Source organism: Myodes glareolus, chromosome 3 (assembly GCF_982192425.1).
Source record: "Myodes glareolus chromosome 3, mMyoGla1.1, whole genome shotgun sequence".
NCBI lineage: Eukaryota > Metazoa > Chordata > Mammalia > Rodentia > Cricetidae > Myodes > Myodes glareolus.
The window spans coordinates 93,112,693-93,138,716 of record NC_142028.1 but is presented as its reverse complement, the minus strand read 5'-3'; the positions used below and the strand labels follow the sequence as shown (position 1 = coordinate 93,138,716).

Sequence of the window (26,024 nt, the reverse complement as noted above, 5' to 3'; positions counted from 1 at the left end):
TATAGTCTGTACAACACTAAAGTGAGTGACAGATTTGGAATGTAATCTAAATGACAGACATATTTAGGTGTGCTGGTCAGGGCTGGGCAGCTTTAGCTTTTAGATTTGTTTCTTTGTTGTTGTTGTTTTTTTAACAGTTTCTATAAATTACTTTCTCCTTCAGTCTTAAGTTTTTTGTTTTTGTTTTTTTCTCAAAACTAGCCTGTATTTAAAGTGTCAGAGACACTAATGAATCTGATTGAGGCATTACAGTTTGGGCCAATTGCTTTGTGATAAACCTGATTTTGTGCTAGAAGAGATGACTATTCTGAACTGGGGGCAGGCTCAAACCTATATAGCTCCTTTTAAATTGCACTGGGAAGATCCTGTCCCCCAAAGTACTGCTTCTCAGCAGGAAAATGAGACATTAACATGATAACAGTTGAAGCTGACCACAAAACAAGCAGTTGCATTTATATTGCCTCCTGATCTGAAATAGAGCTGTCTTCTCTGTGTGAGCAGGGTGACTAGTGTCACAGCCTGCAGTATGCAGTCCCTATGTGAGCTGGTGACCGATGTCACAGCCAGCAGCATGCAGCTTCTGAGGATCTGACTGGAGAACCAGGGATTTTTTTGCCTCTCTCCGGCAGACTTCTCCCGGCAGCTTTCTCCTACTGGCAGATGTGGCTGTTAGCTTGAGGGAGAGATTGAAATTAGTTTAATTGATTGTTTCTTATGATAGAAACAGACTGATAGGTTGCCCTTAAAAAGAATAAAATCTGAGAAAAAAAAAGAAAAAGAAAAAAGGTCCAAGGTCGTGAGAAGAGAGAAGACAGAGTCCGTGGGGAGAGTAGAGTTGCTTCCAGCATTGACTGTCAGGAATGCAGAAGCCCTGAGCACTCTTGCAGCATGGTCCACGGAGGGTTCCCAGGTAAGACTTCTGTTTGCTGATGAGATTTGCAGGTCTTGCTGAATGCAGTCAGATGCTGTTTTAATGCTGGTGCAAAATCTCGGTTCAGAGATCTTAAGAGCAGTAAGTAAGCTAAGGCATCTCTTGAGTGAGGGCGCTTAGGCATGTGCAAGGTGGGTGCTTGCTGGACAAGCCTCACAGTATCTTTCATAGGTGTCATGGCCGGATCGTCCCTAGGATGTTTCTGTAAAGTAAGGCAGTTTATCAGACTGTCAAGAATTAACAGTGCTTTCTGCACCAAAATCCTTAACACTCTGGGCGTGCAGTATCCTTGCCTTTCAGCATCAGGCTTGAGAAGTAGATCTCCTGGACATTTATTAACATTATTGCTGCTGTTTGTGACTTTACTATGATGAAAAGGCAAAGGTATTTACATTAGAAAGAGAATATTCTGATTAATTTTAAAGCTGAGCTGTCAGCATTTTAGACGCAAATGAAAGCAGAATGTCACTAAGGAGGCAGCAGCACACAAAAGGCTGTGTTTTTAAGCTGTAAATAGTCCCTAAATACTATTGATCATAGTGACTGGCCTCCGTCATTCAAGACTGCGGCTTTGATTAATTAGGTGTGGGGACTCAGCCTCTGCAAACATCACCAGCAACTTCTTGTTAAATATACATTCTGCCTCTCAATAGCATAAGCATCTGTTTGACTTTTTAAAAATTAATGTGTTAGAACCAGAGCATTTTTTTATCCAGTTAAGATGTGAGCTCTTTAGAACCAATAAGGGTCTTCTTAAGTACCTTTGTCTGTGGAGTCAGTTTTACTCAGAGTCTGATGCAATGTGACTTTCTTTTCATGTTCGGTAGAATAACTCAAACTAGGCTTGCTCCTGCACCAGCAGGATATATGCAGCAGTCCCGATTTAAGCGAACAAGCTTTATTCCTGGCTATTCTCTCAAGATAACTGACTGAGCGTGAACTTTGCTCTTTGCCGCAGCATCACTTCTGAGCTTTTTGGTGTGAGGGTGCTGCATGACCTCTTATTCAGTCTGCATGTTTAGTTTCCAGGAAATAGTTGAGCTGTTAAACAGATGCGTCATAGATGCCCCACAGGGACAACTGTCTGCATTGTGTTTTTCTGTTCTGCAGTTAGAATTGCTTTCTGGTAGCTAATTGTCATCTTTTCAGTAGTCTCAAAGAAACTGTGGGGATGACCTAGAACCTGGTGGAGCCAGGTGCTTCACTCTAGACTCCTTAAGCCATTGACTCGTTGTGTTTGTATTTCAGCTTCTCAGTTTTTGTTTTTGTTCTGTTGGGCTTTTTATTGTTTTTCTTTAGATCAATCCAAAGAATAAATACATTTAAATCTCTTCACTACCCTGAAGTTGCGATTGTCCATGCTTCAAAGCCCTGGTAAACCCTTAAAAGTTGTCATAGCAGTTTTCTGGAAACTACATTATGTGGATGCAATAATTAGGAATTTTTATGTCCTTTGCATTTAATCAAAATAATATATGAACTCAACTTTCAAACTGTGATTAGCTATAAACGCGTGCTATAGTGGAGCATGTGTGTGCTGTGTGTTTTGTTCATAGAGCTTCTGCTTAGGATTAACTGGTCATGATTTATATAGTAAATATCTTCAACATTTAAAAAAACTCCTATCTTTATACATTTAACTTCAAATTTATTTTTAAAGATTTGTTTATTTTTGTATTATCTGTATATATGTGTGCCTGCATGAGTTTATGTGTTTCATGTACCTGCAGGTACCCAGAGGTCAGAAGACAGCAGAGTCACAAAAGGTTGTCAGTCACCTGATGTAGGTGCTAGAAACCAAATCTGGTCCTCTACAAGAGTAATAAGCATTCTTGATCATTGAGCCATCTCTCTAATTCCAAAGTATATTTATGTCTATTGACATAGTGTTCATTGTTTCTGCACTTGGTTAATTTTACAAGTGTTTATTTGTTTGTTGATATTTTGTATGGAGTCAGGCTGTTGTGTTAAACAGACTTAAGCATGATACACTTGTCTAACATGATCCTGTCTAAAAATGGGAAAGTGTGTGTGAGTCAGGAAAGGTGTGTACGCTTATCATTGCAGTATTTGAAATCTAGTGTGAAGATTGTTACTTTGAGAGTAAGTGAGACAGAGAAACTGAGGGCGGGAGAGGTTGAGGGAGGATGGGAAGAAAGGGAGAGAGGGAACAACAGCGACAGGACAGAAAGTACACCAGGAGCAAAGAAGCACTGGAAGCAGGGCCAGTGGGAGGGAAAGGAGAGAAACTGAACAAGTTGCTACTCAAACTGTAGTCTGAAGTTTACAAGTTCAATATTTTCTGACCTAGAAATTACAGTTGTAGCTAACCTAATGAGTATAGAACACTGAAATAAAATTTCTAGTTTCATTTATTTCCTTTTAAAATATGTTTACTGTATACTCTACTAAATGCTTCACATGTTTTATTTTCTTTATAGTTTCTCATATAGTTTAATGCATTGTTGGTCTTATTTTAAAGGTGAAGACATGACTCCATAGTCTGTTTTTAACAAGTTTTAATTGTGCATTTTTCCAAGTAACCCATTCTATTTGCCAAGTCAAATTGACAACTTTCTTCCTAGTTGGTAATGTGGTTTTTTTTATATCTGTTCATTGAACAAACATGCTGACCTAAAGCATGCTGACATTCTGAAAAAATATCCTCTGCATTCTTCAACACTCCACACTTTAGTAGTGAAGGTTCCTACTCAAGCCAATGAGACTGAATTGGGAAGATCAGAGTAATGGAGGCGTGGCATGAGCTGACGGGTGCATCTCACTGTTTGAGGCACAGCACGGCATGAGCCAGACCTCCCTCTTGGCACCAGCAGATTTTTTTTCTTCTATTGACAAAATTAGTGCATTCAGAGAAGTACGGGTCTCCTGATGTTAGCAAGAGGAAAATGGGTGAGTTGGTAAAAAATGGAAATGTTTAGGTAAAATTTGGAAAAAATTGTACTTTGCATTGTTTCTTATTTTCATGTTTGTCCTGGTTGAGATGGGTGGTATTCATATTTTATTCAGTAGTATCTTGAATTGCATTTGGGTCTTAACTCAGTAGTTTTTATGCCTGCTTCAGGTACTCAATATCTTGCAGTATCTGCTGCCTCAAATCTTAACAAATCTAGTCCAGATGCAAGCACATCCTGGGAATGGGAATCCTCACCATCTCATGAAACAAAGATCTTGCAGTATACAACATTCTACGGGAGACTGACTGATGGCTAGAGGGCTGGCTTCCTACCTGAGTTGTCACTGGGAGACTATGACGCTTCTTTGTCTCTTTTTTTTTAAAAAAAAAAAAGAAAGGAAGAAAGAAAGAAAGAAAGAAAGAGAGAGAGAGAGAGAAAGAAGAAAGAGAAGGAAGGAAGGAAGGAAGGAAGGAAGGAAGGAAGGAAGGAAGGTAGGAAGGAAGGAAGGAAGGAAGAAAGGAAGGAAGGAAGGAAGGAAGGGTAGCCCATTCTGGCCTGGACCTCACTATGTAGCCCAGGTTGAACTTGTATCCATCTTCCTTCTAGATGTGGGAATCTCAGACATGAGCTACCAGACTTGTTTATGTCTGCCGGGATAAAGTATGCCTGTATTCTATGTCAGCTGTGGCTGCCGCTCCATGTTATGTGGAACTGCCAAAGCCTTCTTTTCGTGGTCATTGCTTTGCTTCTTCAAATGTCAGGCATTGTGTTGTATTTTAATAACTTGTAAGTTATTCAGTCCCCTGTTTTGATTGTTATTTAATAAGTGACATCGTGGTAGGAAGATATTCTGGATTGCAGTGTAACAGAATCGGTGTCAACTTCCTTCCTGTTCTTCAGCCCTCTGAGATCTGCTATATGTTTTCTTAAGTTTGATTACTACTTCCCTTGTGAACATGGTGTCTGAGGCTTGTAATGCTGTGCTGAGATTAGCTGTGTAGGTTTTGTTTTTCCTTACAATAGCAGTGTAAATTGTTGTCTTCAGTTTCCCTGCATGTATGTTGTTCCTTTCTTTTTTGCTACTCAAAAGTTACAGAACCTATCCGTGAGCAGAACAGTTTTCAAAGTATGGCCCACTAACCTCTGTAGGAGCATTTGACTTCTGTTTTTGACCTCATGAAAGGAGGGTCACAAACATGGAAGAAGCTAAATGGCTCACTAGCCCAGGAACAGAGTACTAGGTAAAGGGCACAAGAACCTGCAGACTGTGGGGTGTAATTATTACAGACAACCACAGATAAGGGACCTGGGATTTTGAAACGGAAGTGAAGCCCAGGAAGGAAGTAGGACCATTATCAGATGTGCTTCAGGGTGTTTGATTATACATTCCTTAGCGATCTGAGCTCACGATTGCTAAGGTTTTCGCATTACATATGAAGCATCCTAGGAAGGCTAATCAAAGGTAGTCCAAAGGTTTTCAGTACAACTGGAGAAATGGGTTTAGGCCCATATCCAAACCCCAACCCCACATGCTTCTGGCTTGGCTTCGTTGAAGGAGCTGAGCACTCAGGACTCAGACCTGGAGATTTAGGATTTGGGGTGGCCTGTACTCCCCTAAAGCGCTCAGAAATTTACTCTTGAGAGTCTAGATACAGGCCTTCACCATGCCTGCCGATAATTCTTCAAACTAGGCAGCAGGATTTTGTCCTAGGAGCACCTTCTTGATTAATGCTCGGTGGTGCTAGTAACATAGAATTCTACTAAAGTTTAAACAAACCTTTACCCTGCCTAGAAAGGGTAAAATATATTCAGTGTCCCATCCTCAACATCTGACGGCCACAGTCCTACATGAGTTAACTGCGTGCTCTCTGGTGCCATGTAGCACTGATGTCTTGGGGATGTAAAAGTGAGTGGAACCTGGTTCTGTTTGAGTGCCTGTCCTCTGAGGGAGATTGCTGTTAATACTTTCTCACCAGGCTGGAAAAGCATAGCTTCAAGAGCTCGAGGTAACTTTTTGGATCCATGACTTATGTAGAATATGGGCCTGTCCTCTACAACCTAGTATTTGGGGGGGAGTTCACTTAGTCCCTCCCAGCCTGCAGAGTTTCTTCTGCCTAGGAGAGACTAGGGAAATATTATTACATGAGATCACTTATTGGAAGGTAACTATGTAGCATTGTTATATTACAAACTGGAGTTGAAATTGCCCCTAAGATTTTAGATTGGTGTCAGATAGCTGCTTCCAGCCTTCCTTTCTCCTTGGCTGTGCCACTCACTTCTTCCTCTGAGATCCAGCCCCTCTTTGTCTTTTCTTTTTCTTGTGAGGATAGCACTTGATCACTGATGTGTGAAATCCTGTCCTGGTCTCTCTCATGAGCTGCTTTCAAGGTGGGGTCTGGTAAAGCTGTTATCTTTGTGTCTGAAAGAAATATTGCAAAAAAAAAAAAAGTTAAAGCTCAAAGCATAGCCATAAAAGCTCTAAAGCTATACAACTGTGCACAGTACCAGCCCCTGAGCTTGCAGCATCTGCTGCTCTGCAGGACGGGTGTGGGTGACAGGCAGCATCTGCTGGTTCTGACAGTCTCTGGTATCTGTTTTGTGTCACTGTCAGAGTCCTAGCTGCCGGATGTTCAGAATAAAACCGTCTTTGCTAGGTTTTCAGGTATGTGGGGAAAATGTCTCTTCCCTTAGGGAGCCTTTATGTGCAGCTTGTAGTCTCCTTCCTGACTTACGTGTTATTTACATAAATGGAGACCTAGGTCACAACAAAACCCAAAGTACAGTATTAAGGCTTCACTTCTTAAAATGGGTACTCTTTTGTTGTAGAAAGAGTATAAGTAATTTACCACTAAACACCCTTTTCACGTATATGGTTTCATAGGGGTTAGTGATTTATTTTACTATGTGTGTGTCTCTGTGTGCGTGCACATGTGCACGTGTGCTGCACATGCATAAAGATCAGAAGACACCTTGCAAAGTTGGTTCTATCCTTCCACAGTGGGTTCCAAGGATTGAACTAAGGTTATCAGGCTTGGAGGCAAATGCTTCTTACCCATGGAGGCCCATGGAGTCAGCTGTTTGCACTAGTGCAGACCAGCTCTTGAGAACATTTTCCCCTCCTAAACTGAAACTCTGCGTCCTTAAACAGCACTACTTTTCCTCCTGTCCCTAACCTATTGGCTCCTGATAATCACCATTGTATCTCCTGTTTCTGTGACTATGGCTATATCCCATTAAAGGGAATCATACAAGATTTGACCTTATGTGACTGCCTTATTTTACTTAGAACAGTGTCATCAGGGTTCATATATATATTACTTTGACAGGCTTTTCCTCATTGTAAAAGCTGCATGGTATTTCACTGTGTGCATACATAAAATGTAATTATCCATTTGTTCACTGGTAGACATGTGGGCTTCTTCCACCTCTTGACAGTTGTGCTGGACACTGCTATGAATAAAGGTATAGATCTCTTTCGGACGTGATTTTAAGTCTTTTGGATGTAAATTGAGATTGCTCAATCACATGACAGTTAGACTTGTAAGTTTTTTGAGGAATTGTGTTTCTGTTTCCATAGCAGTTGTACCATTTTATCATCTAACAGCCATACATGCACAAGGACCCAACTTCAATCAAGTTCTCACACCATGTGTATCTTTTATAGCAGTCATTCAAGAAAAATAATAATTGACTATGACTTCAATCCATATTCGGTCATGCTTAGTAATGCTGAGCATGTTCCAACACGCATCCTGGCAATTGTATATAATTTTGTAGCAGTATCTCTTCATGTCCTTTGCTCATGTTTAAAGTGAGTTGTTTCATTTTTATAGTGTATATCCAAGATATAAACTACCTATGGAGTATATTCAGATTGTGGCTTTTCAATTTCTTGATGAATGAAAGTTTAATTTTGATATCATACCCATTCGTCTATCTTTACTTTTTCATCATATTCAAGAAATCATTACAAAACCCAGGTCATGAGCTTTGCCTTATTTCTTTCAAAAAATAGTGTAATATGGGGAATGGAACTTCTTTACCTGACTCTATTTAAAAGATAAAATAAACAAAAAAACCTTTAAGGCCACATTGAAATTCCCAGTTCCCCATGCCCTCCCCCCACACCCATCCCTGTCCTCTGCTGGAGCATGTTTGCTGTGGTGAATGAATTGCATCTGAAGTTGCTTGCACTGTTTCCTGTCCCGCAGTTTTTGACAGAGATACAGTGGACCTCTGATCACATCTGCCCATGGAGTGCCCACACGAGTGACAGCACCACTGACCTAAAGGTCCTCTGCAACGCCCGTTCATTCCTTCTGTCCCTGGTAGGGGGTTCATTTTTAATTCAGAGTACTTTCCTATTCAAAAGATATCACCATCAAAGTTTTCAGTCACTTGGTTTCATATTCAATAACAGAAATTTAAGAAGGATTATCTTCATTTTCTTCCTGTCAATCTTTGCTAACAAAAGCTTCAGAACCACAATACTATCCTTAGGAAAATTGCCATCTCCTTTGCCACTTTCTCAAGCACAGCACCTTTTATTCTTATGACAGTGTTTGGACTGTTTTATGAAGCCTGTAGGTGAAAACAGACAAGATTCCCATTTATTCCATAACCAGACTGAGGCTGGACTAAGTAAATGATCTGCCCAGGGTTTCTTGTCTAAGAAATAGAGTCAGGTTCTTAACACCATCTGCAGTTTTTCCCCACAGTTCCACATTAATGCCCCATGGCCTCAAAACTGTGAACACACCCATGCCCTCTGCAACAGTAAGGAGACCGTGGTGGTGGCTGCTCTCTTCACCTGAGGTCTCTTTATGAGGTGTTTGTTTCAGAAATGTTGGCACTCAAGCTCAAGGCTCTATGTGGGAAGGAACTGCTGTACCACTGTGCCATACTCCCAGCTCTGGTGAAAACCTCAGAAACTCAGAGGCCGTGGGATAAAATTGTTAAATACAATTATTTATTATTGCTTAATGTTATTTGAATGAAATGAATTATGTTTAGGTCACATTATAGCAAATGATAAAAATTCATTTTTCCCCCATTAAACTAATTTTAAAGGACTCATGGGATGTTTTTTGTCACTGTGTAAGAATTTCTGTGTAACCTTCTGCCTGTTAGTTAAACTCTCATAGTCTGTTTACTCTTGTGTAAAATAAAGACAGTTATAACAATAATTTTAAAACATGCTATGTAATTAAAACTGGTTTAATGGAGATTTTAGGAGCTCTCTAGGAGATAAGGAAAGCTGTATCTGCTGAGGGAACAAACTTCATGAACTGGTAGGTAGGAGAGGCACCATGCTGAACTCTTTAGGTCTTTAACAAGTTCTCTAGCTTCTTGGGCTGGAAAAGGGATGAAGATGTAAAGTTAACTACTTTGTCAGAAGCTAATAGGTACAATGTAGCAAAATGGAATTTGAAAAGTAGCTTTTTCTTTAACTTTACCATGTATCTTTTAATAAAGGTCTTTGATCCTAAAGTTTGTTTCTAAATAATAAATAAACATGTGAATGACCCAAACAAGACATTATTACTATTTTAATCTTTCTAGACTTTTACTCATTGCAATAGGAGGGGGGGTATGTGTGTCAGGGATGTTGTTGTTGTTAGTACTGAAGGGTACTGAAGGGTAAAAAAACTCAAGGCATGTCCAGCATGATGGCACTTGGGAGGTAGAGGCAGTTAGGTCTCTGTAGGTTTGAGACCAGCCTGGTCTATATAATGAATGCCAGTACTGCAGATCCTATCTCAAAAAAAAACCAAAAACTCAGGTCTTATTGTGTGCTTGGTAAATACTGTACTATTGAGCTGTATCTCCATTTCTAGTAAGAATTTTTGATTTACTTGTAACCTATGTTTTGATCAGTATAGGTACTAAAGAATTTCTAAGTTTGTGTTTTTATGTATCATTTATATATTTATGGTGCACCTGCAGCTCTGCCTATATTGTTCAGAGGTAGTTTCTTCCCTGCTGGTGCTAACAGTGAACAACTAATGACAGCTCAACCAAGCCCTGTTGCATCTCAGCTGGAATTATGCTTCCTTCCTCTCTGAACCGTATTCCCGCAGTTATCTGAAATTATACTGTGTACAGGGCCTGATTGCAAGTACATGCGAAGAGAAGAGTTGGCTTCTGTTTTCTGTCACTATGGGGCCAGGTCACTTGGCAGATACCACATTATAATTCTTTTCTACTTGCTTCTACACTTTAATTATCTGAAACTATCATTTTCCCTCCTCCAGAAAATATAATTAAACACCTACTGCTGTCAGTGCCAGTGCCAGTGACAATGAACTGATGCCCATAGGGACTTTCGCTAAGCAGCTTTGCATGAGACCTTGACTGGAAACAGAGTCTACCCAGTTTTTCCACCTTGCTGCTGTGCAGGGTCTTTGCAGCACAATATTCCTATGGTGACGTAAACAAACAAACAAAACCCATCCTGTTTTGAAGTGCATAATGTAACACAAATGATTGTAAAGAATGCTTTTAAAGTTGTACTCTGTTTTTCTCAGTGCTGTTTTGCAATTGAAAATATTTTTGGTGGTTTCTCATACTTGGGTCTTGTTTTCAGTCAACTCTACCACTGACCCACATCCCAGCCCAACAATAGTCTATAGAGGTCTACTAAAATAATACAATAAAGGCAACCTCTTTGTCCCGTCTCCAGAAAGTGACAGTTTGTAGATTTGACAGAGAAGCCAGACAACAGTGAAAATGGAGACTTTTTCTGCTCCACTTCAGCTGCTCCAGGAACAATAATTTTGGAAATGGCGTAGTAAACTATTGCTCTGGCAGCAATCCCTCAGGGCACAGAGTGTGGCGGGAAGCCTGTGCACGTGAACATGGATGCCTGTGTTGCTTTTTTCCCTACTGAGGTGGATATACTTCCCCTCAGGACTAGCCTGATTTCATGTTGTTTTAACCGTAAGATGGTCAATGAACCTATGTTTGTCTTTGTAGATTGATCATTTGTCAACTATCTCCCCCACTGCATGACTGCCTCAGAGCATCTCCACATCTCTCCTTACCAGAGGGCTTTCGCTGAGTGGTCAGTCTCACGCCCTGAAATAAAGAAGGAGCTGGGCCGAGACCTGTGGAAGTGAGACATGAAGATGGCCCACCTGTAATTTCAGTTCTGACTGACCCAGTTGCCTTAGTGTTGAGACCCATAGTAGTAAAACTGACCTGACTTGAGGAATTTCAGATTCTGTTACTTAATATATCCTTTGATGTGATTAAGCTCTCAGACCTTCAGTGTCCTTGATTTCAAGTTCTGGTCTGGCTTCTTTGTCTCTCCAAACTAAGTATGGCAATTAAGAGGTTAGGTACTGTACACGTCGGATCACTGTCTGCTGTCACATGACTAAAAGAGCCCAATGGAAGTGAAACTTGCAGTGTTTTGGACAGTATCTAATTCAAGCTTTACTTTTTCTTTTAATTCACCCCATAGTAAGTAGCATAGTAACTGTTACAGAGTTGGCATTCAGACCTTTTAATGAAAATGGAGTCAAATTACTTATTACTGTGTCTTCTTCAATTACTTTTGCTCTTTTCCCCTAGATACCTATAATCCAGTTTGTATCCATTTCCTGTCACTCTTAGGTGCATAGTTAGGTCCTGCTACATTTATTTATTTATTTTTCTCCTTAAGCCATCCTTCCCATTCCAAACACTGCTAAAAGCATTTGAACCATCTCTACCCTAGGTTTGGAACTTCTCGACCACCTGACCTGGTTCCAGAGTTGTCTTTTCCATTCCCAAGCTCCGGGCAGCCAGGCAGCCATTGTCTATTGTTCGTACCCTAAGTCAGCCATTGTCACCTCTTGTGCTTCTCTTAGCATCCCCTCAGTTTCCTTGCCAGCCTTCCCATTCCCGTACTCAGACATGCCGACAGCTCACAAACCTTATCGCTTTTGTCTTTCTCGTTTTCTATTAAATATACTAATTTTGCCTTTTTTTCCTCATCACGCCACTGTTTTCCTTTGATCTTTCTGTGCCCTTTTTCTTTCTCTTCAAGTGTTTGCCACTGACTGTTAAACTCCCAAGTCCTGCCCAGAGTCAGATGGATGTTCTTTCTGTGTTTCCCCCACGTGAGACATGCAGGGACTGCAGAGATGACTCAGCAAGCACTGAAGAGCACTGGCTGCTCCTCCCGAGGGCCTGAGTTCAGTTCCCTGCACTCCCGTGCCAGCTTTGTCGCTGTCCGTAGCTCCAATTCCAGGGGATCGGGCACCTTCACAGATATACATGCAGACCAAACACCAATGCACATAAAATAATAAGCAGCTAAATACATAAAAAATTCTAAAAGGACATGAATACGTTAGCTTTTTTTCCTTCCTCTAGCTGATAGGAACACGGCATGCACCTTTAGTGTGCAGAAGCATACAGGATTTGGAGTGGGGCATATCGAGGCATTGCCCCTAGGTCTGCATGCCGCTTAGGAGCTGTGTGCTGAGCAGTTTCCAGACCTTGCACTGGCCCCAGTTTCACTGTCTCAAATACAGTTGTGTGTTGCAGGCTTAGTCAGATGCTTTTGTACTATGGCCTTTCAGTCGTGAGGTGTTCAAACATTTGCAACTATGAAAAGTTGCACTCCGCACACTGTTTTGCTTAAACATATGTAATATATACTGTGCTGGCTAGTGTTATGTCAACTTGACTCAAGCACAGGTCAACTTGTCATCTGAAAGGAGAGAGCCTCAACTGAGAAAATGCCTCCTTGAGATCTGGCTGTAGAGCATTTTCTTAATTAGTGATTGAGATGAGAAGGTCCAGTCATTGTGTGTGGGGCCACCCCTGAACTGGGGCTTCTGGGTTCCATAAAGAAAAAAAAAGCAGGCTGAGCAAACCATGGAGAGCAAGTCAGTAAGCAGCGTCCCCCCATGGCCTCTACATCAGCTCCTCCAGGCTCCTGCCCTGTTTGAGTTCCTTCTCTGACTTCTCTAATGATGGACTGCGATATGAAACTGTAAGCCAAATAAACCTTTCCTCCCCAACTTGCTTTTGGTAATGGTGTTTCATCATAGCAACAGTGATCCTAACTAGGACATATACTATTCTACCTAATTTAATAATAACCAAGTTTTTCTACATTTTCTTTATCTACATATTATTTTTTATTTTTGCATTCCTAGATATCTTATCAATACAGCTGCTGTTGCACACACCTAGAGAAGCTGAAGCAAGGGTGTAAGAGTTCAAGGCCAGAACTGGAGACAAGGGGAAAAAAAAAACAAAGAGAGAAAAACACCATTAATGTACCTAGCACTCTTACTGTTTTTCTCTAATGTGTAATCCACAATCAAATTTTTTTATTAGATCAGAAATTTTCTGGTTGGTTTGTTTGTATCCAAAGTTTATATATTTTTTAAATGAACATTGAGATATATGCTCAGAGAACTGTATTAATTATTATAGTTAATATTAACTAATACAAAGAACAAAACTAACTGAGTTTGCACAGGGCCCTATCCTGTCCATTAAAGAGATCATGACAGCATCAAGAACTTCATGCCTCCTTTAGCTGTTTCTTTCCTGTTTTCAAAGGACACTTCCTCCTTGACATCTAAATCCAGAGATTAATTATGTCTGGTTTTGATTCTGTGCATAAATGGAATCAAGGTACTCACACCTTCCTGTCTTGTTTTGCTCAGCTATGTGTTTCTGATATTCAGTAATGTTGTTCCCTGTGAAGTACTTGCTTTTGCTGTATTTCCAGTGTAGCAATGTACAGTGAGGTGTGTTGGGGAATAGCCTCAGGTCGTGAGGAATTGAGTTAGTACAGAGCTTGAGCCCCTAGCTTACAGGAATTGCTCAGTCCCAGCCTGATTGTTTGCTCCACCTGAAGAAACTATGTTCCCATGTATGGAAAACAGCGCTCCTTCCTTCCATTCAAACCACAGAAAATAGCCATAATTTCCTGGTAGCTACTCATGTTCCCACCACCTCTAAACCTGCTCAACTTTCATCCCTCGGAAAGGTTGCACTCCTCCCTGTTCCAATAAAGCAGTCCCATCCTGTTGATCGAGTCTGTCTGCTCTTTTGCCTTGTTTTTTCTTGTATTTGGTTTTTCTGCTGTAAGTGGATGTTGTGAAGATGCTAATTGATGATTTAGAGTGTACCAAGAGGTAACATAGTGTCTAACAAGAAAGGTTCACCTTGAATTTTATTACAAATATAAAGCCTTGTCTTTAAGTTTTCTGTCTGCATATTGTTTGATTTGGGTTTTATTCATCTAATGAGAAAATTCTAGATTTCTCTTCTAGTTGAGGCCTCCGACACACGCACACACTATATGCTGTCTTCAGAAAATAATGACTCTTTCTCAAGCTGGCTCTCTTCATTCTTATTCTTCTAAAATTGTTATTTTCTTTTTATATCTAATAAATTCAATTTCTGAGAGTAAAGGGAATTAGATAATTTTAAACCGTACTACTTTGTAGTTCTGCCGAGATTCTCTCGGGGATTCTAGAGGCAAACTCTCTGGGGTGGCCAACGTCAGTCCTCGCTCCCTGTGTCACACTGCGAGTCATTGCTCTCACCTGTGCTTTAGTTTCCTTACCTGCAAAGCTGAGGATTCCGTCCTGTAAGAATCTTCATAAAAACCAGAGACGGTCAGCTGTCCTTGCTGGGAGCAATGTCTACTGCAGAAGAGCAACCTGAATATTAGTTACTCTGTGCTTAATGGCTTCGTGCTCTTGTGGTTTGACTATTAATTTCCCATATAGATTTATATAACATTATCAAGCCTGCATGTTGAAAGAATATTGGCTATATTTCATAGCCCTTTCGTTGTAATTTTAGTTTCTTTATGCTAATGTGTTGTCCTCATTTTTTGTTTGATATGAATATTCACCTGAGATGTTCCACTTGAGCTCACATTTTGCTTCTGATTAGCTTTGGTTTTCTTCCTTCAGATATTTTTACTTCTCAAGTCTGCATGTACTAACTCAGAAAATTGTAAGTTTTTTTGCCGAATAAGGAAAAAAGAGACTAGGTTGTTTATTATCACTGGTTTTTAACAAATAACATTATTGTGCTTACTGTGGGGGAAAATGTTTGCAATACTACCCTTGTAACATCGAACTCGTTCTTGGAAGAAGACCAGGCAGCTAAACCATCTGAAACTGCATTGAGTCTTTATTCCAGTGTGGTGAGCATTTACTATTAAAATACTGGGCAGTGACTTGAATTAAGTATCTTTCTGGGAGAAAGGCTTTGTTACTTAGCAACACCTAATATCTTGTGATGATGACAAAGCACTGCGGGGCCCACTAGAGAAATCCTTCTGGCTTCCTTAGACAAGGAAAAGACATCTGATGCCTTAATAGAGAGTTGTGAGCACCTGGAGTTTTTGATTTTTCATTTTCTTCTAAATACATTGTCACAGAGTGGAAAATCCATATTTAAAACAAATTTGACCGCTGAGCTGAGCCTCAAGACTATTTTGTCCGGTTAATGCTGATCTGATGTTCATTCAGGGTGCATGAGTGGGCCTGTGGTAGAGGGAAGAAGGTGACTTATTTCCTCATCTGGTCTCTAGTTAGAGGGGGGAAGAGCCTCCAGGTTGTTTGAAATGGGAACCACAGCCACTTCCCTGGCTCTGTAGAAGTGTATAGCGAAAACTTCAACTTTGCATCCAAACAGAGTAACAGGAGAAGGAATACAACTTTATTAAATATAGATTCTATGTGACATGAGGACTTTTGGGGAGGAAATAAGTCCCAAAGAAAGGAATAAACAATAAAGAAATGGGTGGACTTGGAGAAGTAAGTATCATGTGTTCCGATGGTGATAAACTGTGGGAATGTATCTGTGCAGGTTCTTCTCTGAAACCTTGTATTTTCAATTAAACATACACTTTGTCCCAATGTAGATAGGACATCAGAGGTAAGTGTGCTCCATGCTCCAGTGTAGACAGGGCATCTCTGCAGTGACCCCAACAACCTGCTAGAAAGCTGATCAGAAATCTTTTCTAGGCTTTATGGCCTACTTCAGGGAGATGAGTAACCTTGTTTCTGCCAGTTTTCAGTTGCCAAGCTCTGTATTGTTGGGAGGTGGGAACTGATCCTGGATCCAGTAAAAAAAAAAAAAAAAAATCAACAAAACTCATTAAGATTGACAGTTTGGACGTACCTGTGGTCTCAGCTTCTCGTGTAGTGGAGATAGAATCTTGAGTTATTCTTCGGGAACTCAGACAATGAAGTGAGACTATCAAAAAAAAAAAAAAAAGGAAAAATAAATGACGAATAACTGAGGTGGCTTCTCCGTGCTTGGGTACATGTCTAGCGTGGATGTATGAGGCCTGGGCTCATCCCAACACCACAGTGAATAACATAAAATAGGATCAGATGTGGTTAAGATCCTGCATCATTATAACACTTTTATTGTTTAAAGCTAGTGTTATGTAATTTGTGAGTGGGTATGTCTGTTTTTTATATGTTTGTAGATACAGGAAAAATATAAGTTTTAAGTTGTTATTTTATGGGAATGTCTGGCTGGATATAGTACAAAAAATTACACTTTATCTTACCACTTTCAAACACTATGTTTGTGGTACTGGAGTTAGGAGAACTATTCTCTTACACACTTTCTTACCTCTCTGGGAGTTGTCATGGAAACGACTCTGTTGACCCTGACGGGTTCCCCTTTTGCAGAGCCACATGTCTGACATTTGTGCTGACTGGCAGCACAGAATTGAAACTTCATAGCTAGTGACTGTGGTCTTATTTTTTAAAAGATATAGACTGAGTTCTAGGTTTGACCAACATGCTAATTTGACTTCTCTTTCCCCATATGAAATCATAGTTAGCCTTTCATTATACCTACTGAGGAGAATACAATTGCTGGACATTGCTTGGACCGGTGCTAGATGGAGGATGTATGTGGATGTGGAAAGGAGGAGAGAAGTGGCTGGGATTCTAAAGTTCTCCATCATATGGTCCAAACAAACTCATATTTAATCCTGAATCATGGCAGTAGAGACAGGGAATTTTGATGAGATGCGGCTTGTGAATGACTGACTTCAACTTGCTGTGAGTTTTCATGATTGACTGTCGTGATCTTTACTGAAAGACATACTGCATTGCACGGGAAAGGATTCTGCGGTGACCCACCAGAATCGTTCAGTACCTCGTCATGCTAACAGAGTCATTACCCAGGCTCCCTAGTGGAATCTCAACTGGGGCCCATCACTATTTCTTTCCATAAGCGCCACAGTTGACAAGTAGTATCAGGGGAAAGCAGTATTTTTTTTCTTACCACAAGGTTCATGGGAGAGAGAGACAACTGACAAAAAGTCAAAATAACAGAAGAAAACACTTTTTAAAAAGAATTATAATAATGTTTATTTATTGTTTGTCTCCTGTGATGTACATGTGACGGTCAGAGGACTGCTCGGGTGAGTTGGTTCTCTATTACTGTGTGGGTGTGGGTGTGGGTGAGTCCTGTGGACTGAACTCAGATTGTCAGTCCTGGCAGCAAGCGTTTTTTTTTTTTTTTATACCTATTCAAACCATTTCACTGGCCCCAGCCATAATATTTATCCAGCTAAAATTTTATATGACACCATTTCTTTTAAAAATTAAGATCTGAAAACTCAGAATACCGTCTTTAAAGGCAGACAGAGAAATATGGAGGATAAGAGATATGGTCTGATGATTTGGCAGAATTCCACAGGGCCTGTTCTCAGGTTCTTGGCTCCCTAGTTTTCTCGCTCTGGGTATAAGGCAAGGCACGTGTCACATGCACTTTGGTAAAGAGAAAAGGGAACAGGTCAGAGAGTGAGCTTCCTCAGCTTCAATGAAGAAGACCTAAGAGGAGTTCTGGTTGCAGGGACTGCGTGAGGGACTGGGTAGCAGGACTTGCTATTCCCTGAGCTTCTCTCTGTATAATTCTCTGGGCCAAGCTCCATGGTGGGGTGTTGCATTCTGAGTGCTGACAGAAGCTAATTTGGTCAGTCCCAGAGTGGATAGGCAGGGTAACCCCTGCTGCAACTTCTCAAAGAGGACTTAAGAATCTTGAGCTTAAGGTCTTCCGGGTCACATAGAAAGACCTGCCTCAGAAAGAAAGATAAAGTAAGAAACGTCTTGAAGGGAGCTTTTTAGCAGCCGCCGTTCCACTTATCAGAGGGAGAGCTGTGGTGTGCTGAACAGATTGCACCTCTTGGGTCCCGCAGACCCAACTGAACTCTGGCCAGATTATCTCAGCTACCTGACAGTCGTGCCATCTGTGTGGGACGGATTCAGAGGCACAGTGAGTGCTGAGGTCTCTCATGGAAGGAGCTATCATGAGAATCTAAGATTTTTAAGCTAAACATAGGATCTCAGACTAAAGGAGAAATCTTAAAGTCTATTTGTCTTGAAAATAGCATTGGGTGAATTTAAGATGATTGGTAGAAAATAATTGATTTTAATCTCTTGTTATGCCCAGCTTCATGGCCTTTTATAAGATCGTTCTTCTAAAGTCTTCTTTATCTGTAACACAGAATTCCAGAGTCCAAGCAAGGGAAGTGATGTTACGTGATCTCTTTGTCTTGTCTCTCTAAGGGATGGGGAAAACACAGCAGTCAATGTATCAGAGAAATGGGATCATCTTTTAATCCTCTTCAAGCTGTGAATCTAAAACTAAGTTGTAGGATAATGTAAATTCAGGGTCTGAAAATGTTCGCAGCGAGTCCTGAGCAGGCATTTTGCCATCCTAGTATTCTTCCTGGTGGACGACAAACTGCAAGCTCTTCAAGAATCTTCAGGTTAGGGTGAATTTTATCTTATTTATTTGGGGGGATTGACCCCAGGGCCTTGTGCTAGCAAAACACACCCTGGCAATGAGCTTCACTGTCGCATCACTAATAGAGTGTATTGTAAAAGGCGAAAGAGTTATATGATATGAAGAGAAACCAGAGTATAAGTGTATTGTAAAAGAATATGTTCACATAGTAATTAATTTGTTTTTCTGATGAATTTTGAATATAAGTCTAAAGATGAAATTGTGCTACTTTTAAGTGAAAGAAGCATTCTTGGGGAAACTCTTCTGATTTTAGGTCTGAAATAGACTGTATCCTTTTTTGTTGGAAATGCAAGGCTAAGCAATGAATCTTAGGGCATCCCATGTTTATGTCTTCAGGAAGTGTAACCTGAACTTAACACAGTACATACAGGTAAGATATGAGTGTTAGGTTTCAAGCCTGGGACAAATGGCTGAGGTACCTATTTAACATACCAAAGTAGACCTGGCAGCCAGGCTCTCCCTACATCCCTCAGTCTCTATACCTGTTACAGGACCTCTTACTCCCCGCCCCCACCGCCCCGGCTGCATATGGTACCCATTTAACAGTGCGTACTGGCAGCAGTGGGCTGAAAATATCTTTCTGACAGTACTGCAAAGACAGGCAGTTAGATCTGGGCTACATCCTCCTCAGCTACTGGCTGGGTCATCCTTGGCGAGGAGCCACTACTTCAGCCTTCTTCCCCACATCTGGAATGCTGAGGTGGTAGATTGTTTTGACCAGAGAAGAAGAAGATGGAATGATAGATTCAGCAGTCTCTGCAACTTAGCAGGTGCCCCATGAACTGTCAGTGACCTGTCAACAAGGTACCAGTGCTCTGTTGAGCTGCTATTTGAACTCACTACATCCTCCTACAAAACTGAAAAAAAGCCATAAAAAGATGTTACTGGAAGCTGACAGACTCAATTGTTAGCATTAATTAAATTAAAAGTGGAGCAAGCTAGATGCAGAATTATTGGAGGCCCCAACACCATGTAGTTGACCAAACTACATGCAGTTGACTGCAGTTTGTGGACGTTATTGATGTTCCTGCTGACTCACTAAATGGATGAAGATGGGGGATGTGGCTCCGTGGTTAGGTATCTGTCACACATGTAAGGCTCTGGATTTGTTTGGGGGTGGGAGACACTAAATAAATAAAAATAAATAAAGTAAATAAGTAGTTTCAACCCTTGGGTTATATTTTTTCCTAGAAGCTCGTATTTTCTGAGTTATAACTAGTCAGATGTATGCTTGTGACAGATTTCACCAAATGGATTCCTTCTGTTTTACAACTTTAATGTCAAGTGGATTCCATTAATATTTGCTCATTGACTCAGTTGGTATGTAATTGTCGCATTAAAAATTCAGGCTAGGAAAATTAACCTTCTAGTCTCATGAAGTGAGGATAAATACATCTACTTCTTGGGCCCTATATGGGTGACTGAAAACGGAGTTTCTGAAGTCTATTAGATTCATGATAGGGCTTTGTGTGTGTATGTTTAAAGAACATGACAAATTTACCATTTTGCAATGTTTGGATATCCTGTTGTTAAGTTCACTGCTATGGTACAGCCGTCCCCACGTATCCTCAGAGCCTTTTCATCATTCCTAACTGAAACTACTTCCATCAGCTCTCAAGCCGTCCCGGTGTGGTTTACATCCACAGGCAGCACTGGTCCTGCAATGGGCCTCGGCATGTCTTGAGAAGCTCACCTGGTAATCCTCACAGAGAACAATTCAGAGAAGTAGCCTGGAGGGGTAGAGGTGGTGTTGGTCCCTTCCATGGGATTCCCAGTAGGGGCTTTGTGGCTTTTTGTTTGTTTGTTTGTTTTTAATATCATCATGAGAGAAACTTCACTTCCTTTCTAAAGGCAGTTTTCTTCATACAAAATTAAGAAAATAATAGTTTTGTCATCATTCAAGATTGATTTCAAACATCATTAGCTAAGCAATGGAAGCAAATCATGATTTCTCTTTCCTCTGCATTATTTGAACACTTGCATTTCAGGGAGCATCTGCTTTTAAGGAAGTCTTATTTTTATAAATAGGTTGTGCATGTAGCAGATCCACAAATTAAAGACATTAAGTGACTCAGCCGGCATTCAGACTTGACCCTTTATCTACTCCACCCCAACCTCCTAGGAGTCCATTTGAATATTACAGATTCCCTGGGCCTAGCACAATTCTGCTCATTGGGTACGATAGAGGTTTACTACAGACGAGTTCTCCTTCTTCTTACTGATTTACACATCCAAGCAATGGAATGCGTGGTTAATGGCATCAGTAGAGTTTGCTTTCTCTCTATGGATTGACCAGGGGCTTTGTGAACCTGGAATTTTCTTTATGTTATTGAAAGTCTTTCTACAACCATCCCATTCTCAGCCTTCACTGCTTTAGGCCTCTGCTTTTCTTCAGTCCCTTTTACTCCTCTCCCTTTCTGCCCTGAGCCAGGAATCATTCTAATGTTCTAAGTGTTCACTTATAAATTTGTACTGTGGTCTTTATGTGTTGCCTGGTAACCTGAGTAAATGATAGAGGAATGGTGTGGATTCCGTTCTGTTCCTCTTCTGTCACTCAGCACTGAGGCCTCGCCTCTCATCACTGCTGTCTTCAATAGCACTGGAGTCAACCTCCTCCATGTCCTCTTAACACCTGTGCTGACGGGTACATCAGATTGGCACAAGCTAAAGTCATCTGAAAGGAGAGACCTCAACTGAGAAAATGCCTCCAGAAGGCCAGCCTGTTGGGCATTTTCTTAGTTTGTGATTGAGGGCCCTGCCTATTGTGGGTGATGCCATCTTTGGGCTGGTGGTCCTGGGTTCTGTAAGAAAGCAGACTGACTAGCTGGTAAGCAGCACACCTCCGTGACCTGTATCAGCTCCTGCCTCCAGGTCCCTACCCTGATTCAGTTCCTGCCCTCCCTGCTTTGAATAATGAACTGTTATATGGAACTGTGATGAAATAAACTCTTTGTTTCTCAAGTTGCTTTGTTTGTGGTATTTTTTTTATCAAAGCAACAATAACCCTAAGTAAGACAACACCTATGTCTTAATGTCACATTGGGAAGCTGCATGTAGCAAGATTGGAACTGCTGGTTTAAAGCTTTTAAAGCCTGATAGCTGTTCAGAGTGGCAGTGACTATCAGCACATTGAGCCCTAGTATATGTCCTTAGTTCTGCAAAGGCTGGGGATAAGCTTTTTATTCTTGGCAGTCTGTTAATGTGCTTTATTTTGATTGACTTAATGTCTCATTGACTTACTGTCTCATTTATTATTCTGATAATCATTTGTTTGGGTGAATGGAGGTGGGGATGGGACTTGGGTTCTCATGCATAAAAGGTTCCATTCCTGGTCTACAAACCCTGCCCTGGATATCCCACTTAATTTGCAATTCTAAACTTTCTAGTAAATTTGAGCATGTCCCTCGCATACCTGAGCCTCTTGAGCTTATGTGTTAGAGCTAGATGCCTTTTTTTTTTCTGCCTTTTTTTTAATGTAAAATTTCTGTTTATTCTTTGATGGATTAGAAAATCTCTTTGTTTTTGCTTTTCTACTTGTGAATATAACATCAGAAAGTATTCTGTTTTCCCAGCTGTTTGTTTGTTTATTGGTTTTTTGAGACAGTGTTTCTCTGTGTAGCCCTGGCTGTTCTGGAACTCACTATGTAGACCTGATTGGCTTCCAACCTGGAGATCACCTACCTCTGTCTCCCAAGTTCTGGAAGTAAAGGTGTGTGCCACCACCGCCTCTTTATTTTTAATCTTAAAAATGCATAACTATCTCTATCTATGAACATCATCTTTGAACTTTGTCCTTTAGGTTCCTGCCATGGTGATTACCCATGAAAGATTTCCTGACTTTTAAGTGTTTACATTCCTGGGATTCGTCTGTCTCCCGAATATGTTCTTAGTTTGAATCATGTTAAAGTGTTTCATGGTGTCCAGGAAACAAGTTTGCTTTTACAACAATACCCACTTCCCCAAGTCCCTTAAGCTACGAATACATAGTGGATTATTTCACTGATTAGTCAGAACCATTATGATCTGCTCAGTCCCCATGCTCTGGCCCAGCCCCATTACAGAACCAAGTCTTTATGCAGTGCAGAAGCGGTGAGGACATTTCAGATCTAGACCACAAATTGGCGATTATATAACAAGTTTCATAAGAGAGCAATTTGTTTTTTTTTTTCCTTGCTGAATCCTCTGTCTGTTCGAGGAGGGAGAAGTCAGAGCACGCCAGGCAAGAGTGTCATACCCGTTGCTCCTGTCATTTGAGAGACGGTCAGATGGAGTGGCCAGAAGTGCAAGGTCATCCTCAGCCACATACTGAGTGTGAAGCCAGGACGGGCTATGTAAAACCCTCTCTCAATGAAGGACAGCAGCAGAAAAATAAAATTATACCAGCCTCAAAAACTGATGAGACATCAAGACCAGTGGGCGGGAGGTTGCTTAGTAGGTAAAGTGCTCCCTGAGGGACCTGCGTTGGGTCTCCAGCCCAGAAGCAGGTCTGAAAGCCCAGCACTGGGGCAGAGATGAGATGAGCCCTGGAGCGCATTGGCCACCGAGCCTCATCAGTCGGTGATCCTGGGTTCAGTAAGCTATTGCTTCAGCCCTAAAACACACACACACACACACACACACACGCACGCTCGCACTATACATCTCTGTTGTTTGCCTTCTCTGGATTTTTGTTTTGTTTTGCTTGAGACAAGGTCTTGATATACATATCAAGGCATATGATATACATATGCCTAAGCTGGCATTGAACTGAAGATCCCCCTGCCTCAGTTTCCTGCATGTTGGAGCTAAAAGCATTCTCTGTCACATGCAGCGTCGTCATATGCATGTCTGCATCTGCTAGCATGGAATTCGTGTCCCAGTAGTCTGTAGCCATTCTCATCTAAACAACCCCGCCTTCATTTATTTTCCCTCTTCCCTTCTGTGATTTACTCCTGAACTGGCACTGTGTGGGATGCAAGAGCAACTTTGAGCAGTATTGTCTCTCTTATTGATGCACTGGTGTGGTTTTGTTGTATGGAACCAACACAAGTGAGAAGTGTCCCAGCCAGAACCGAGCTGGGTAGTTTAGACCATAGTGTAGAGGTGACAGGGCCTCCTAACTTGCTTTCTGTTGCTGTGATAAAAACTGACCAAAAACAGAGTGGAGAGGAGAGGGCTTATTTCTGCTTATAGCTGACAGTTCATGATGAAGGAAAGTAGGGGCAGGAACTGAATTAGATTGTGGAGAAACACTAATTACTCGCTTGCTTGCTCTTCAAGGCTTAAGTGGCTTGCTTTCTTATATAACCGTGGATCACTGCACACCTGGGCTGACCTTCCTTTATCAATCATCAATCGAGATAATGCACCTGTAGGCCAATCTGATGGGCCCATTCTCTCAGTCAAGGTTTCCTCTTCCCAGTTCACGCTATCTTGTGTCATGTTGGCGACAAACCAGTCAGCATGCATGGTGAGAGAGAAGATGGAAAGCTAGAACTATTGAACATGTACAAACCATGGCTTATTAGGACCTTCATCATAGTGAAGGAGAAGTAGAATTCTGTAGCGATAAGACGATGCACTGATGGATGAGTGTGTGGCTGTTTGTGGATCGCTTTTAGATCCAACTGATAAGCAGATAGCCTTGGTTACCCTTCCTTTTACTTGATGCAATTTTACTTTACGCTGTTTATATATTTTCAAGAGTATATTTTAGGGTAGGGGCTATGGGCAACTGGGAAACCTCTTGCCAATCACACACATGACCTGAGGTTCAATCCCTAGTGTGACAAACATAAATATTTTAAAATATATTTTAAGTATAATAAATTGTTGGTTTTCTTTCTGACCAAATCTTAAGTCTATGAGAGTAGAAACAGTAACTGTTTGGTTCAATAATTTATCTCTAAAACCAAATACTTCGTTCATACCTCACTGTTAGTAAATTTTCTAAACTTTTGTGGCAAGGTGGAGGCTGGGGGCCATGATTTATGTATATTTTGATAACTCTCTGAAGGAAAGAAACAGTTCATGGAAGGTTAAGGTAATGGGAACCAGAAGTGAGAAGTTTGGTGGGCAGTCTAAACTTATGTGGAGAGAAAAGTAATTGCTAACTATAGCTTGCCCTCAAGGTCATGAAAATCTTATGTGATTTATTCTTAGAGAGCCCTGTAGATGAACCACACTAAAATGGGAGAATGTTGACATCTCAATAATATAGACTCATACTCTATTTTTTTTTTCATTTCTAATATAGAAAAGATCCGGCAAAGGTACGCAGACCTGCCTGGAGAACTGCACATTATCGAGCTGGAAAAGGACAAGAATGGCCTGGGACTCAGTCTTGCTGGCAATAAGGACAGGTCACGGATGAGCATATTCGTGGTGGGGATCAAACCAGAGGGGCCTGCTGCTGCAGATGGACGGATGCGGATTGGAGACGAGCTGCTGGAGGTGAGAGCCGTTCTCAGCTTGTCCTTTAGTGCACAAACTAGGTACTGAGGGTCACACATAGGAAGCCAACTTGGATTCTGTTATGAGTAAGTTAGAGCCAACAGAGTCTATCGACTCACTGCCTATTATCCCAGGGCTTGGAAGGTAGAGGCAAGAGGAACAAGAGTTCAAAACCACCTTCTACTACATGGTGAATTTGGACCATCCTTGGCTGTGTGGGACTGTGTCAACAGAAAACAAAATAAACCGTGATACAAAGTTTGTTGAATTTTTATTTGAAATAGCTAATGTCTGTCACATCCTTAACTTATTATGGTCACATCGCTTTCTTAGAGATAGAAAGCAGGGAGTAGATCGATCCTCAGGTAATTACTATTTGAAAAATCTCATTAGTCATCTGAAAAGGCTGTTCTGTTTTCCTAACCTTAAATTCAGTGCATTTGTTTTGAGTTTATTGTAGTTTAATATTTATTTTCTTCATTCATTCAGCTGTTTTTCAAGTCTCCATAAGGTCAGAAGGAAAGAACGCTTACAGTTCCTTCATTCAAATAGCTTCCAATTTAGAGGAAAGAGATGAAAAGAAACAAATACAAAGAAGGCCTTTGTATTAAATTGTAAAGTATAGTAAGTGACAGATAATGCATTCTTGGTACCAGACACATTCACCTTTTTTCTCCTTCTGACTTCTTGATTGTGTTGACCTACTGCTAAGGCCTCTTGGGAAACAGGTTCCAGCATGTGGCTTTTAGGAGAGGCCAGTCACAGGGCACTGTGCATCACAGTGTCTGTGTGAAGTAGCAACCTCTGAGCGTGTGTGGATGGTTTCCCCTTCAGATTTAGAATATGCCTTCTTTCTACATCTGCAGCCAGTGCAAGGAGACCAGCATCTCTCTTCCCTCCACCTAACACCCTTTCCTGGCGAGGAGCCAGACCTGGGAGTG

General features: G+C 41.0%; 1 protein-coding gene across 7 annotated transcripts in view; it reads left to right on the top strand.

Annotated features, from left to right (window-relative positions):
- Window positions 1–26,024, top strand: part of Patj (PATJ crumbs cell polarity complex component) — a 317,812-nt gene that overhangs the window by 150,425 nt on the left and 141,363 nt on the right. For all 7 annotated transcript variants that reach the window (XM_085686293.2, XM_085686290.2, XM_085686292.2 and 4 more), the window contains exon 28: window positions 24,887–25,083. In XM_085686293.2, the coding sequence (XP_085542419.2) occupies window positions 24,887–25,083 (197 nt within the window). The remainder of the gene's footprint in view (window positions 1–24,886; window positions 25,084–26,024) is intronic.